The sequence below is a fragment of the Cyrtonyx montezumae genome, unplaced genomic scaffold (genome assembly GCF_038088225.1).
Source record: "Cyrtonyx montezumae isolate F1298 unplaced genomic scaffold, pur_monq_1.0 scaffold_32, whole genome shotgun sequence".
NCBI classification, from domain to species: domain Eukaryota; kingdom Metazoa; phylum Chordata; class Aves; order Galliformes; family Odontophoridae; genus Cyrtonyx; species Cyrtonyx montezumae.
In genome coordinates, this window is record NW_027072037.1 from 7,200,684 (window position 1) to 7,217,593 (window position 16,910).

Here is a 16,910-nt window from a genome sequence, read left to right on the forward strand (position 1 = left end):
AAGCCCTGAGACTTGAAAAAAACAGAAGTCTTGTTTTTCTAAAGTTTATTTTGTCGAAAATTAGCACCATACACATATGCAGAATCCACAAAGTCATTCTCAGGAGAGATTCAGGTTGGATATTAGGAAAGAACTGCTTCTCAGAAAGATGGATTATGCATTGGAACAGGCTGCCAGCGGAGGCAGGGGAGTTACAGTCCCTGGAGGTGTTCAAGGAAAGGGCAGATGTGGCACTGAGAGACATAGTTTGGAGGTATGCTGGGGATGGGTTGATGGTTGCACTAGATGGCCTTAGTGGTCTTTTCCAACCTTACTGATCCTACGATTCTGCACCTTGCCAAGTAAGTGTGTTTGAAAACAAACAAGCAAAAAACAAATTTCAATCTCTACACCTTTTATGCTGAGGTTTTCCACTACCAGAAACTTATTACAAATGTTTCTGATGGGAAAGTTCATAAGTAAAGCTGAGGAGTGCAGCATCCCACAGGCAAAGAAAGGAAAAATTTCAGGAAAGGACACACACACAAAAGAAAACCCATCAACAGATCACCAGATACAGAACAGGAGAGAAGAGAATTGTAAAAGTGTACAAATTCAGGAAAAAAAAATCAAAGAAATGCAAAGATACATTTCATTCAGACATTATCCCAACACAAGTATTTTCTGTTACAGTAACCAAGGAGCTATGTCAGACAATGTAGTGGAAGAGTCACTCACCTTTACCACAGGGAGATCAAAAACTTCACGAGATTCTCCAACTTCTGGATTGTCTCCATCTTCAGAAATAATATGTGAGGCCAGAGCATTGTAAGAGACTTCCTTTGCTTTCCCAGCTTTCAGAAGTTGAATAACCTAAAAAACACAAGGGAAAAGGGAGAGAAGTGATAAATTATTATTACCTTTCATTTGAGAAAAGCAATAACGAAAGAACTGCAGCACATCAAGGGAATGAGTTCAATCTTCTCTCCTGGTTGCCCTGTATAAATGGACAGCACTCCTTTTTTTGGCAAATGCAACCCATTTACATCCTGATTTCCCAAGGCTTGCAACTCTGCTACATTCTGATGATTCAATTGAAGTTTTACTTCCAAAAAAATTCAGGCTGGGGCAGAAATTTGGAATGTTTCAACATTTTTCCAAAACACATAGTCCTCAAAAACTGTTTTTTTCTCAGGCAGACTAAGAAATTCTCTCCTCAGCATTTGATTTTCCATATGTTAGCTTCAGAAGCCTTTGAATACACTTGGCACAAAGAAAAGCAACCTAAATGAATCTGTAGCAATGAAAGCTACAGAAAAGCAGGTGGAAGAATTAAAAAAAAAAAAAAGACATTTGGATACGAGAAAGCCCTACAAGTAAAGTAAGTCAAACCACTGTCCCGAGAAGTGAAGGCTCCTAACAAAGAGCTGCTGTATTGAGGACTGATGGAGGACTAAAAAGTGATTTTGGTAAGACAAAGAAAAAGACAACAAAACAAGCCGAAGGACTTATGGCCTCTAAGATAAAGAGGTAAAGTAAAAATTTAAAGAGATAAAGTAGAAATTTTTCATTCCATCGCTCTGCCTTCAGAAAACACAAAAGCCCTCATTATCCACAAAGTATATTTTACTCCTCTTTTGCAAGGCCAGTATGTAACGTGTCAGCTCAAGATTTCACCATTCTAGCCCTGCTCATAAGAAAAATGGCAGACAAGAAATAGGATTTGAATAAAGGTAACACAGAAGGCAGAGAGCATGGAGTGGAATAGGAGAAAAACGTTCAAGAATTGAGGTCCAATGCTCAAATGAAAACGCCAATTAAGATTATTCATTATTTGGAAATGAATAGCCTTACTGCATAATGGTTTTGCAGAACCAAACTGGCATGAACATCACAGCAGATAGCAGATCAGGCCCAGCACACAAGCTCCTCGTCCTGCACAGCTCTGCAAGTTACATGTTCCCTTCAGCTGTCTATTTATGGGAAGGCTAAAAAGAGGAGAAACTGTAATCAAATCCAAGCATCCAAATCTGAGAGCCTGAGAAAAAAGTTACAACTAATAAAGTAAGATTTTTTTTTCTGTTTTAATTATGTACCCAAGAGTCAATGTAACGAGTTTGCTTGTGCAGGAAGTTATGCCAGTATCAGCTGTCTAACGGTGAGATTGTGGAAGATCATCTCACAGGATTAAAGTAGTACGAAGAAAACTTTTCCTGGGGTAACCTGTGTCAGCTTCAAAACTCCTCACATAGCACAATACCCTCTTCAGCTGAAGCAGTGATAGGGCTGAAAAGTTACACCCAGAGATTTTTCCCTGTATAGGGAGATACACGGGCACATGTATGTACATGTAGCTTTTACTAGAAAATAAAATCTTAAGATGGTTATTGTAAAAATCTTTTGGTTCAGGTGCTAGCTTAAATCCACTAAAGGAAATTTAAGTTTTTAGGCATGAAAAATTTCCTCTTCAATCACTCCCGATAAAAGTTACATTAGAAGAAACAGAAGAGGAGCTTGAATCTCTGAAATAAGGCAATAAAAGTATAATAGAACAAGAGAGAATCAGAAACCAAACACACTAATTAAAGTCCTTATGCTACATTGCATTAATTTCTCTTTCTTTCTGCACGAAATACTGATCTTAACCAAAGTTACCATAGCTCGACAGTTTGGGTTACACATTTAGGAAAGCATTAAAAGCATCTAACAAAAATAATAATAGCTGACATCAAGTCATCACCTCCTGTAAGGTGAGAACAGCCAAGTGCACATCCCAATGGAATGGATTCAAATTCGAGTGCCAGCAGCCTAATTCTCCCTCATTTGCCAAAGAACAGTCAGGCACGATTCCAGACTTTTGTTTCCCTTCTAGTTTATGCTGCATATGTTTTAACAGGTAGTGGGTATGCAGCTATCACCTGACTAGATGATGTTTTCTTTCTAACTCTTGGATTTGTTTTGATTAGATTGCTCACTTGTGCTAGTCCTGTTTCAATATTTATTAAGGTAATCGGTCTTCAGTGAAAACACTTGGATAGAAGCTGATCAAAGCGTGCTCATGCCCAAAGGATGAAGAAAGAAACTGCTTTTCAAATTCAAACAAGCATCCACTAGTACGTAAAGTAGGAAAGCTTTGCATATAATTCATAAGTTTTTGAAAAGCTATAGAGTCTATCTGAAACTCAGAAAATCCAACCACAAATAGTTGAGTATACAAAAGTATACTTGATCTAGTGCAAAGAGCCTCATAATAACGATATTGCTAGGAAGGATAAAATTCCACATGAAAATAAAACCTGCTTACGTGGTTGTTTGTTTACTCCCTCACTGTTGGTACCGCTGACCATCTTGCTATGTCAACACAAACCTAACAGAATGCCTTTGGGGACATCATTTACACGGCAGTAGGCATCTCGTTGTGTTGTGCACTCACACACGCACTACTACTACTGCCACAGACTTAAGAGACAGACGAGCTGTTATCCCAAGACCACTTGCAAACAGTTTAAGGACTTTGGGGGAACATCCTCATCTGTCTCCACTTAACACATGAGCTACAGAACCCATCCTGCAGCTCAGCGCGTACTCCTGAACTGCCTCCCGTATCCCCGATGCTCAGCGCACGCCAGGACACCATCCTCCCGAACAAAAGCCTCAACTCCCGCACCTGACAAAGCAAGCGAGACTTTTAATTCCACCGCCAACAGCCTCAGGATCCCACCCCAACTCCTGCCCGCCTGCTCGATAACCCCTTCAGCCCTTTTAACCCTATCACAGCGTTCGCGGCGCTGCCCTCAAGCCGCAGGCGGGTCGGGCTCACACACACACACGCGCGTGGGGTTGGGCCGAGCGTCCGCGCGCGTGGGCCCCGCGGCCCTCAGCCCCTCCCCAGCGCGGGGACGAGCGGCGGGCCCCGTCTCCTACAGGAAGTCCCTTCTCCCGCCCCTCCTCCGCTCGCAGGCTGCACGGGGCCTGCGCGCCGCGGCCGCCGGCACCCATGGCGGGCGGGTGGCGAAGGATCGGCCGTCACCGCGGTGCTCCCCGAGGGAAAGCGGGCGCGCTACATTCATTCCCCCCTCCCCATACACAACCACCACCTCCACCTCTCCGCGCGGCAGAGGCGGCCGATCCCACTCCGCCCTCCCCCCCGCGGGGGACACGCGCGGCGGGATGGAGCCCGAGGGGCGGCCGAGGCGCTACCTTCGGGTCGATGTCTCCCACCGCGAAGAACTTGACATCTTTGAACATCTCCTCCGGGACTTTCAGCTCCTCCTCGTCCGCCGACATGCTGCCGGCCGCGTCTCCCCGCCGCCTCGAGCCGCCTGCCGAGCACAACCGCGGGGTCCGGGTCCCCCGTCCCCTCCCCCGCCGTGCCGCCGAACCGCGCGAGCAAGGCGCGCGCTGCGGGACGCACCATCCCACGCCGGGACGCGGGGGTGGGACGAGAGGGGTGGGCAAAGCCGCCGGCACCCAGCGGTTCCCCCTTCCCCAACCGCCGCCTCCGCCGCCGCACCGCAAGCCTCGCTCCCGCTCGGCGGCCGCTACCTCCGCTCCTCACTCCGCCTCCGAGCGGTACCCAGAATCGCCAGCCCGGCCCGACTTCCCCCCCCACGCGCGGAGAGCAATGGTTTCTCCCGAAACGACAGAGGCGGGCAGCGGGGGATACCCGGCCCCGCCCATCAGCGAGCGGGCGCGGCGAGGGGGGGAGGGGAGCGGAGCGAGGAGCTCTCCGGCCCCGCCCCAATGCCGCCCGGACCCCGCCCCAATGCCGCCCCGGCCCCGCCCAGCTCCGCGGCTGCCCCAGCGCTATCGGCTCTTTCTGCTCAGCTGGGAGGGGTTACACGCTCCGGCGGAGCCGTTTCTCTCTTCCCGCTTTTCTAAGGTCCGGGCGTCGGGGACCCGATGGCGGAGTGGTCCCGCGTGCAGCCACGCTGTGTGAGCCGGAACACTGGGCGCTTTCCGGCTTCAGGCTGTTATTTCAACTTGTCAAAGTCACTCCAAGGTTCAGTCCTTTTCCCCCCTATGATTCTATGATACAAAGTCAGAGTACTGGCAGCTGGGAATCCACGCGAACCCAGTAGGCACAGGACGCATCCCAACATCCAGCTCGTTAATGAACATACTGAATATTACCGAAATACGTCTTTCACCCAAACACATTAATCGGCTGTCTCAGTTCCTGACTTTTCCTCCTTTTTCGACCAAGATACTTCATTTGCCTTCCTCCCAAATCTTCACATAGAATCGTTAAGGTTGGAAAAGACCTGTAAGATCATTCAGTCCAACCCCGACCCACCCCACCGTGCACAGTGACAGTGTCCCTTAGGGCCACACCTACCCTTGGACACCTCCAGGGACGGTGCCTCCACTTTCTCCCTGGGCAGCCTGTGCATCACCACTCTCCTAAGAAGAAATTTTTTCTAACATCCAACCTGAACCTCCCCTAACACAACGTAAAGGCCATCGTCTCCCATCCTGTCGCTGTTACCCATGAGACAAAGCCAACCCTCACCTGAACACAACCTCCTTTCAGAGCTGTAGAGAGCTGTAAGGTCTCCTGACATCTTCCTCCCGGTTCCCTCAGCCTCTCATAAAACTCATGCTCCAGATTCTTCACCATGACATCTATCCTTTTCTACTCCGGCCAAGGAAGAAACACCAAAGCTATTAAAGTCTGCACTAACCAGTTCTTTTCCTGTTCAAGAAGATCTTACCCTTTCCTTGTAGGTTTTGTTGTATTAGCTCCCTGACTACAATTTAATACTTCAGGGCAAACTAAGGTGCAAAGTCCTTAAACTTCTATATGATAGGCTTTTTTTCTTTTTGTAATACAGGAAAAAAAATGTAGAAATAACTATCAGGTCTTACATCTCAATCTGTCTCCTCCATGCAACAATTCATATTCTCATCTCACTTTTTATCTTTCCTAATAACTGACTTCTGTTATTCTCATGCTCCAAGTATTTCCTGCACTGTCTTTGAACACCACCTTCCTGCTCTCTGCCTTTAAATAAAAATGCCATCCAGGCCCCTCAAAACTGGCCCCTGCTTTCTTTGTCATGTAATTTTCACTCTAACTCCATTTTTTGATCAATTTTGTCTTCTTCCCACTAAATTGGAACTACTTTGACCAAAATATCCTTTCACCTAGAGAGAAACATTTTTTCTTATTCTTTTTGATCTATCAGCTGTCATTAAAACCATTGCTTTTTGAATTTGTTTTCCATTTGGATTTTAGTGCCTCCATAATCATCTGCATCTTCTAGCACTAATTCTGTTTTCCTTCGATAAATATAGCTGGTTTTAGGTTTCTGTTTCACGTTTTTCTCTGAATTATTCTCTCTTCATGATGTCATTCATTACTTGGCTTCATTTTCTTTCTCAGTGTGATTGCTAAATTGCCCCTTTTCACTCGAGTACTTTCTTTATATCTAATTTTATATGTCATTGCATCTTCCCATTCTGCACAAAGAAGACCAAAGCTTTTCCTCCTCTTGATTTCTCTCCTCAGCCTATTTTCTTTGTTACTATAATGAGTTCCCCTGGTGTTCCTATCCTTTGGATTCACCATATCCACATTATTTTTAGCTCTTCATACAATCAGATTGCAAACATTTCCAATGAGGCACTGCACCAATACTGGCAAAGAAGCATAAGGCAAACAAACTATTTTCAACATGGTTTTTAAGAATAAAGTCCTTCCTTAAACATTCAGCTCTAACAGTGCTATTGAACCATCAGGTTGAGTCACTTCAGATGTTCTGTTCAGCTAATCAGATGAGAAGAGCATGAGGTAAATGTGGTATTGAAAATCCAATTAATTTGAAAATCCTCTACAAAACATCAGATTTCACCAAGGGTTGTTAGGCATGACTCCCCTAGGGCAGTGGTCGTGATCCCAAGCTGTTGAAGTTCAAGAAGGGTTTGGATTTCTCTCTTAGTCATGGACTTTGAATGTTGGGTTGTCCTGTGTGGAGCCAAGAGTTGGAGATGATGATCCTTGAGCAACCTTTTGAATTGGGATATACTAGGTTTCTACGATATTAGCAATACAAAGTCAAGAGTACTGCATTAGAACACTGAAATTCATTGCAAAATCTTTTTTATTGTTGTTTTGGGTTTTTTTTTAAATTGTAAAATAGTATCCATTAAGATGGCACCAGTCTTAAAAAGAATTGTGCTTTTTGACTAATTATAACTTTCTCGTTATAATTAGAAAAAAATAATAATGAAAAAATTAATAAACCATTAATTAATTAATAATAATGATTTTTTTATACTTAGAAAACTTTAATTCCATCTGTAGGAATAGGAATTAAGCTCTGCCAATAATAATAATAATAATCTGTTTTATAAACTTGAAAGCAAAGATAAAGGTGAAGGCCTGATCTGGAATACGGGAGATGGACATTCAGGTCTCTCCTTCTCTTCCTGAATGAGTTAAAGGGAACTTTTCCTCTGAGGCACAGCTAGGTATGGACACTGGATGCCTGCATCCTCTGTATGTTCTGTTTTAGATACCTAAATGTTTTAGGGTCTGCTGAGAAGTAGTTTGGTAAATCTCAGTATGGGACTTCTGGTCATGTAGGGTATTATACTATCAGCAGTGATACAAATCTAAGTAGTGATATAATCTAAACAGTCATACTGTTTATAAGTATATATTTTTTTAATCCACAGTTGTCTAGCTTCACGATGATCACATACAAGTGAAACAACTACTGTAGAAATGTACAAATTATTCTCTTTAATTATCAACTAAAAATCCTAGAATTATAGAATGGTTTGGTTTGGAAGGGAACTTAAAGATCATCCAGTTCCAACACCCTCCATGATCAAGGACATCTCCCACCAGAGCAGGTTGCCCAGAGCTCCATCCAGCCTGGCCTTGAGCACCTCCAGGGATGGGGCATATGCAGCTTCTCTGGGCAGCTGTGCCAGTGCCTCCCCATCCCCTAAGTAAAGAATTTCTTCCAAACATCTAACCTGTATCTCCCCTCTTTTGGCTTAAAGCCACTACCCCTTGTCTTATCACTACAATCCAAGTCTTTCTACAGCTTTCTTCCAGGCCCTCTCTAAGTACTGGAAGTCTTGTATAATGTGTCCATGGAGAATAAAATTAATGAACACATGTATTACTTCTTTATATACTTAATGAAGTATCTGTCAACAAGTTATTTAATGTCTAGTAATTTGACTACTTTTAACAGAAACAAACAACTCCTGTTTCTACATCATATTTGTGATCTAAATTAGAAGCCAACAAATGATATTGAACATGGAAAATATCCCCTGTATTTGCCAAAAATAACCACTAGATTCTGCTTCCTGAACAGCACACAGACCTAAGTCAAATCAACGTGCTGGTCTGCTTAGTTGTAGCAAGGTACAGGTTTAGAGAGAAACAGAACGGGAAAATAGAGTGGTATTGGGATAAAAATAGCTGCTGAGAATACATCTTCAGCCTCGCTACTGGTTGGCAGCAGCAGCTGCCATGTCTTTTTTGGATCCATACTGATGTATTTTTCTCTAGCAGTGTTCACTGTACCCACTCATTTAGAAGGGTTTGCAGGCTTTCTCTGTCACATTGCTGGACATGTGCCCATCACACAACATGAGATGCTGAGCCACATGGTGGTGTGTTCATGTGTCAAGCCAAGCAACTGTTGTTGAATACTGAATGAACATGTAGAATACTGAATGATCACAGCACAGAGGGATGAGACCTATCCAAGGGAACTTTTCAGAGGTGCTTAGCTCATGGCAAAACCTTAATCTCCCCAAGAAACATCAAGATTGAACTCTTTCTTAAAGTATGATTGTCTTTGCTCTGACGCTTCACAACACTGTACTTCCATGGGAGTAACCACTCACAGGGATCAACAATGCCATCATACGAGCTTAGTTATTCTAGTGGATAGACTGGTAGAGTTTTTGCGCATTGCAAATAGTCTACAGCGATCTGAACAGAGCATTCTTTGTTTTATAAAATCACCAAGCACAGTACCTAATGTCTTAACAATGCAAGTACAATTTCTGTACACAAAACTTTATGATCATATTGCCACAAAAGTTGTAGAATGTTTCCTTTGCTTGCACATAGGGAAAACCTACCAGTATGATGAGGTTTATGCTGACAATTAGTCTTTGCTTACACAAGTGCCTTGTTTGTGTGTACAAATAACTATATGAAAAATCTGTATGCACCTACAGGATCATTTAAGCACAATTACTTGTGAAAAAAGCACCATTTTGAATTTTCTTCTTCCAGTTCATTAAATTCAGAGCTTAGATCAAATTGTATATTTGTTTTACTCCAGTGAACAGAAGCTTTTCCCAGCCCTGCGTTAATAATACATACTCACTTGGTACCAGCTGGCTCTTTAGATGTTACTTTCCAAGAAAAAAATATCTTTACAAAATACCATTATTATTTTTTTTTTTTTACAGAAAGCTGTTGTTAGCTTCAGTGTATCTGGAAAGTTTTTGAAATGTCGCATACAGCAGGCTTCCTGCCTTATCACTGCATACATTTCTTAACGTGAATAAGAATGAGGTTTTACATCCAAACCAAAATATGCAAAACACATAGAGGGCTCCACTTCAGCTTGAAATGTGCATGTTTCCTCTATCCTTCAGCAGAGCTATATGCAAAGGCAAACAGTATTTGTAATTAAAAACTTTCTTTTTATCTGTCCTACGACACTGAATTTTAAAAGGCTGATTCGGATCTGATCATTTCATTTTTGATTCTCCTCAAGTTCCAGAGCTGCACTGAGAACGTGGTGTTGCTTGCTTGACAGTTTTCTTTTTTTAATGGAATAGTTACAAAATGTTTTGCAAATGCCAAGTGATAAGCTCTACCTTTACGATAGCAGTGCATGAATGGGTAGGGGAAGAGAATGCTCTTGTTAACACATGTAACATAAGGGCATTTTTTTTAAATCAGAGGTGAGACAACATTAAAGAAGGAGATACATACTTTTCTACCTGGCAAGGAATTTATCTGGCATATTAGTCCATGGGGAAAGGTGAATAAGATGTAGCATATCACGTGGCAAAGAAAAAAAAATAGCCCTAAGCTGCCTTTATCAAAGCATTGCAATGCTAGCAGGATGCTATGCAGTGTAATTGCACCAGCTACACATGTCTTAAGTCACTCCTGCTCTCAGATCAAAACAAGCTGTGGGAATTGTTGTCTCTCTTCCCACTGTAGCACAGCATCACACAACATAGGGCATATCTGAAGTCAATCTACCTGCAATATCACTTAAATTGAATTAAACTGTTCCAGAATGTCCTCTGGTCCTGGTCACTTATTTATGCCTCTGCACTTTTTTCTGCCTCATTCTCACACAAAAGTTGAAATGCCCCAGGGATGATCTGCACTGCTTTTCACTGCTGTGAAAAGCCTAATAGAAATGGTTGTTTTTTCAGCAGGTCATTTCCCTGACTCAGTTACTGCTCCAGTGTTGGCATGGTGTGAGCACTAACTTGGGGTTCGTGGGGTGGGAGCCTCAAGGCAGCAGCCACACAAGCCTGAGAAATTCACACATAGCCCTGGGATCCACACTGAGACTAATGGAAAATAGATCTTCCATGGACACTGCTCTGGCTGACAGAAATTCACAGCAACTCTATCATCTTCAGAGCAGCTCCTCAAACTTACAATGTATTACAGGTTAACCTCTCAGGGTAGCTCAGGGTGCAGAATTCATCACTGCATTATTTTCCTCTTAAAAAAGCCCTTGTCTGATGGCACATCTCTGCTTTATGACCTTCCTACACGCTGAAATTTACAGAAGTATTTTCTCAGCGGTGGAAGGGCATATCTGGATAAACACAAACATGCGAGTATAAGTATTTACCTGCCTATGACACTGCAAATAGAGAAGCTGACTGCATTTGCCATACTTCTATGACTGTGGCTGTGAGATTCACTGCTGTATGGTTGGACTATCTGGTGATGAACTGAGTTAAATCTAGTTTGTAACCAGTCCCTAGTGGTGCATCCCATGGATGAGTACTGGGGCTAATCCTGTTTAATTGATTTATCTGGACAAGAAGACTGAGTGTATCCTCAGTAAATTTGCAGATGAAAGCAAGCTAGGAGGAAGTGTTAACCTGTAGGAAGGCCCAACAGAGGGATGTGGACAGAGGGGCTGAGGCCAGTGGAATGGAACACCAAGTGTCAGCTCCTGTATCTTTGGCCACAACCCCATGCATCACCACAGGTTTGAAAAGAGGGCTGGAAAGCTGTGCAGAGGAAAAGGATCTGGAAGTAGTAGTCAACAGCCAGCTGAACATGAGCCAGTAGAGTGGCCCAGGTTGCCAAGAAGGCCAATGGTATCCTGGCTAGTATCAGAAAGAGGGCAGTCAGCAGGAGGGGATCATCCCTTTCTACTTGGCACTGGTGAGGCTGCACCTTAAGTGTTGCGTTCAATGTTGGGCCCCTCACTACAAGAAAGACATTGAGGCCCTGGAGCATATCCAGAGAAGGGCAATAGAGCTGTGAAGGGTCTGGAGCATGAGGCTTACGAGGAGCAGCTGACAAAAACGGGATTGTTCAGCCTTGGGAAGAGGAGGCTCAAGGGAGGCCTTATCACTCTCTACAACTACTTGAAAGGAGGTAGTAGAAAATGGGGATTGGCCTCTTCTCCCAGGTAGTAGCGATAGGAGAAGAAAGAATAGCCTCAAGTTGTACAAGTGGAAGGTCAGGTTTGATATGAGGAAGCACTTATTCTCAGGAGTGGTGAGGCATCTGAACTGGCAGCCCAGGGAGGTGGTGGAATCACCATCCCTATAGAATCAAAGTCATTTGAGTTGGAAGAGACTAAAGATCATCTGTCATTTAGTCCAGCTCCCAGGCAACAATGACATCTGCAGCTAGATCAGTTTGAGCCTAGTGCTTGAATGCCTTGAATGCCTCCAAGGATGGGGCATCCACCACCTCCCTGAAGGCGTTCAAGAAACACTGTGTGGAGATGTGGCACTGAGAGATATGGTTAGTGGAAATGGTGGGGATGGACTGATGGTTGGTCTAGATGATCTTAGAGGCCTCTTCCAACCTTAATGATTCTATGATTTTATGGTATTTTCTGTGGAAGAAACCTTATTTTCATTACTTGCATATTTTCAAAAGAAATGAACTTACACCAACATTTCTAAAAAACAGGTTCTGATGCCATCCTGCTAGCATTTAGGGTTGGCATTAATATAGTTGTGAGATTGGAAGAAGAGACCAGTAGATCTCCTGACCAGCTCTTATAAATTAAATTTTATCTTTGTGTGAACTGAGTATCCTGAGTAGTTAGCTGAGTAGTTAGTTAAAGTGGAACTTCCCAAAAGAGTATCAAGAGAATCTTGATACAAAGACACTGAGATGAAGAATCCACTGCTGTTCTTAGCTGATCAATAATTTTAATGACCTCATTGCCAGCTTAATTAATCAGAGATTGATATCTAGGACTCTCTGTCTATTTAGTATGCTATAGGGTGAATACCCTGAAAGACTAGTACCCACACAAAATAATGAAGGAGAACAGTATGTTTTTGTACAGCTTATCCAGATGGTATATAAAGACAACCAGTAAATTAGGAAGGGCTCACCTGTCACTGATGATCAAGGCTTGCCTGAAACAACAATGTGGGAGGGATCTCCAACAAGAGATCCTTCCCCAGTGGTGGTCAGCCCTTAAATGGGGTCTGGGAGAGGTGGAGCCAGACTCCACCCCTTCCCATCACACAGGTGCATTGCCTTCACCTGTGCTCTTGCAGCTGACTCAGTGCTCGTCTGGGGTGATCAATCAGTGGTTCAGGCTGTGATTCAACAGTTCCTATACAGTATGCCACGTGGAAAACATTAGGAAGTAACACATGTGCTGTTTAGGTCCCTATTTATCTGCCATTTTTAATGTGAAAAAAAATAATAATAATTAGAACTATTGACTGGGTATGTAGAGTAAGTCTATTTTAATAATCTCAACTACTCAGTTATAACCAGGAACTGGAATCTAAGGAAATATGTCTTACTGTTAAGACTTCTCTCCCCTGAGATAAATGCAAATGAAGCCATACTGCTTGGTCTCTCAGGCCAGCCCTTGCTCTAACTCTCCTTTTAACTTTCTGGAGGTTTTCAGGACAATAAAGGTTCTTTGAATCCCAAAATGTTTTGGCTACTTTAAAGATACACCCTGTGATATGCTGAAGCTCCCTGAGTGTGAACAAATAGCTCTCTGAACCAAGAAGGCCTCCAATTGATTCATGTCTCAAGGCCCAGTTCCTCTGTGAACTGGCAAGGATTAAGTTCACAGCATGGCTCCTTCCGTGCCTAATGACATTTGTCATCTCTGGAATATCCCTGATGCCTCTACAGCCCAGACAGATAAGGTTAAAACTGCCGAGAAACTGAGGACAAGTGATAACTGCCATGCCACCCACAAGAGAACGTGATCACCTGGAACCTCCCCAGGACTCTAACGTGAGAAGAATCTGCCCCTTTTGATTTTGGCATACCAGAGCCTGAACTTATCAGATCTCAAAGTGGGATCTTTCTCTTTCCCGATATATTCTCATCCATATTGGTCATTTTAAGACTATGACACTACAGTAGACACAGGTTTAATGTTGAAAGAAGCCACTGCAAATTTCTCAGGGTTTATTCAGAGCTTGCTGAGTTCCCTGTATAAATTAGAGCAGCCTCAGGGACCCAAAACTTGCCAAGTCTGAATTCTCAGTCTTGCAAATGGCAGAAACTGTGACACAAGGCAGAAGGCACCAAAGCTGTAATGATCTTCCTTGGGGTGTCAATTACATTTGCTGTTTGCCTTACAGCACATGTAGGTGATTACAGTGTGAAGGCCAGGATACATTTGTTTAATGTATCCTTGAACTCTATTACATTTTCCACTCATCTTGCTAGAGCCTTATCTTCATTTACACTCCTTCCCATATGCCTCAAGCCGTTCTTTGTTACAAGACCGACCTGACCCCGTTGTATCCAAAATGTCAGTGAATTAAATCAAATTTTTATACTTTTCAACTCGAACACTTATCTCATGATGCACATAACAAACAGATAATGAGATCTGCATTTTATTAGACACACTACTGGTGCCAACTGATGCTTAACTATTAGGCAGAACCATTTTGCTGCTCGCAGTTACAATTACATTATTTTTCTCTGTGGAAGGATAGCTGTCAGTTGATCTAACTTATTCTAAATGTGTAGTGTAGTCTTCTCCTTAGCATTGCTTACAGTCCTAGTGAGGAATCTGGGCATAATTCTGTTCTTTTTACCTAAAAGGGAAGGGATTTTCCCATAGTTCCAGTTCTCTGCAGTGTAGTCGTTCTGCCTCCTGTACTTTGTGACAGTTTTCCTGAGCTTTCTCTGAGTCAAATTCAAAAATCACCTTCTTAGCTCTAAGTATATCCTTGAAACCTGCTTATTTTTGTAGGGCTGAAGCGCACATGTGAAATTAAACACCATCTTGAATGAGGATATGTTATCCTTTGCATGTATGTGCTTATAATTTTGATTCACACCATGCTCAGAATGACCTATGATAAAATCCCCAAAGTGGGACCTAACTGATGCAAATATTGAGCTCCATCACAAGGTACACCAAGGTCTGCCTCCCCAGAAGAGCTGTCCCTTGCTTTGGGTGTGGAGTCACAAACAATCCAGCTGGTAAGTAGCAGGGTTACATTCTCCTCACTGGTTTTGTGTGCCTACTTCTGTTCTGCTTCAGTGCAAAGGAAGACAGCAATATAGGAAAGTGAATCTAACTTGCTTTACACTAAGCTGACAAGAACAGAAGCATATATGTCATTACGTGCTGCGTCTCAATTCACAGAGGGTAATTTCCCCTAATAGGCCAACTTAATTGCCTGTGGAACGCGCCTCAGAGGCTGGTCTTGCTCTTTGTACAACAAAAACTCACCCATGTCTCTCTTGATTCTGCAAGGGTAAAGGAGAGGGGTCTTGAGATTTTCTAAGTGGTACAGAGGATTTAGAGAGCTGGGATTTATACATTTTAGTTTTATTAACTCATAATAATAATTCTCCCTGAAATCAACAGAAGAGGTACAGCCAGATCCATGGGTTGTTTAAGAAGATCTATTTCTTCACCTGTTTCACTGATGCTCACTGAAAACAGCTGCCATAAATTTGTAGAATTTGCTAGACACCTTCATGGCTCACTCTATTGACACATACAAGCCTTTGCACTAACCCTCACCTGTCCAGCTGATATTTATCAGCCATTGTTTGCAAGAAGTATCTTAATGAATTCCTTGTGATTCTCCACAATCCATGATCTTTTGTATCACTTGCTATTAATTTGATGCTGTAATGCAGTGTTTAATGGGGCATGTCTCTCAATGGGCAGCAGAGATTCTCTAGGGCAAGGACACTGGGATTTATGGATCCTTAGAATCACAGCTGTCATAAAAACAGAAAAGCTGCAAGAAACCTTTACGGAGATGGAGAACGTGACCTGTGGCAGAGACCATATTTCTTTGTGACTCTTCCCCACTGTGTACCAAGCCAAGACTCCACTAAAGACTGCCACTGAGACTGGCTGTGCTGCAAAAGGGATAATGGCAGAAGGACAGAGCTATGGTGACTGGAGGTCAGCCCAGGTGGGATGGATGGGGAGCACAAGTGTGTGTGGGCAGTTCGGCAAAGCTGAGGTAGTGCTTGGGAGCCCAGGCTGAGCGACAGGAGCTGTCACGTGTGTGTTGGTTGGAGGGCTTTAAAACATCAACATTTTAATTATTCTTTTTCCCATGTTTCTATTCAGTTAGTGGTTGTGATTACAAAATGCCATTTATAACCTACATGCCAAGTCAGTTGCTAGCAGTGATGTTTAAAAGCTGACCATGTTAACTATCCTCATGCTCAAGGAGCAAAATAAAGGAGAGGCATTAGCATATAGTGAAACGAAGACAGAGAAGAGTGTGGAGGAGGAAGGACACTGGCAGTGAAGATGTATAAGGGTAGATGAGGAGTCCTTTTACAAAACACAGCAAGACTTATTTGTTTCCAAAATAAGGCTCATATTAATTTGTAATTTCTGAATCATCTTGTACAGATGGATAACACCTTCTTTAATGAAGACATCCTATGAAGCATGATTGCACAAGACTCTCAAATAACTTAGTAGCATCAGAATGAAAGATTCGGACTAAATTTGCTTTGAAATTCTGTAGGGAAGTCATATTTTTGGCTCCTTTAGTAGCTGAGATCACACCCACTGCTGAAACCTGATGAGCAGTAAGTGCTGTAGCCCACAGGCTGTGGGTCCAGCATCTCTGCAGCACAAGATACCAGTCCGGACTTAGACTGACAAACATCCACTAAAAAAATAAAAATAAAAGATCAGCTATTTTGTAATAAAACACATTGCCAGACGATTAAGGAGGGTCTGACAACATTTTTCTGCCAAAGCAATGAATACTGGCTGTCAAAAGTAACGATGCTGCTATTAAAAATCCTTGCAAAGGAAAAAAACAATGGAGACACATATATACAATTACTTCCATCCCGTGGGCTCAGAGAATGTTACAGCTGTAACAGCAAGATGCTGCTTCATCAGGTGCCTGCTGAAGTAGAAGGAACTGAAATAACGTTCGGGGACCTCTAAAAACTGCCGTCTGTTCAAATAGCTGGAAAGGTTGGCTGTCGTTTGCCTGTGATAGGTATGGTGAAAAATCAGGAGGAGGAAAGCATTCCACAGCTGGAAGGAAGTGGCACGTGAATATGAACCTGAGACACCCATCAGCCACACCCAGGCTAAAAAATCTGAACCACTGCCATGTAAGTGAGAGGGATGTGGCTCAGAGGTCTCCAGGGAAGAAGGCAACAACCAATGGCAATAAACAAATTAGGCTATCAGAATGGAAAAAAAAAAAGAATCACCCACTGAAGA

General features: G+C 43.0%; 1 protein-coding gene across 1 annotated transcript in view; it reads right to left on the reverse strand.

Moving 5' to 3' along the window:
- Positions 1 to 4,326, reverse strand: part of PAXIP1 (PAX interacting protein 1) — a 30,589-nt gene extending 26,263 nt beyond the window's left edge. Inside the window, exons 1-2 of the mRNA XM_065744837.1 lie at positions 4,180 to 4,326; positions 718 to 852 (exon numbers count right to left, since the gene is read on the reverse strand). Coding sequence (XP_065600909.1) covers positions 718 to 852; positions 4,180 to 4,266 — 222 coding nt within the window. The 5' untranslated portion in view covers positions 4,267 to 4,326. The remainder of the gene's footprint in view (positions 1 to 717; positions 853 to 4,179) is intronic.
- Positions 4,327 to 16,910: the final 12,584 nt, after the last annotated feature.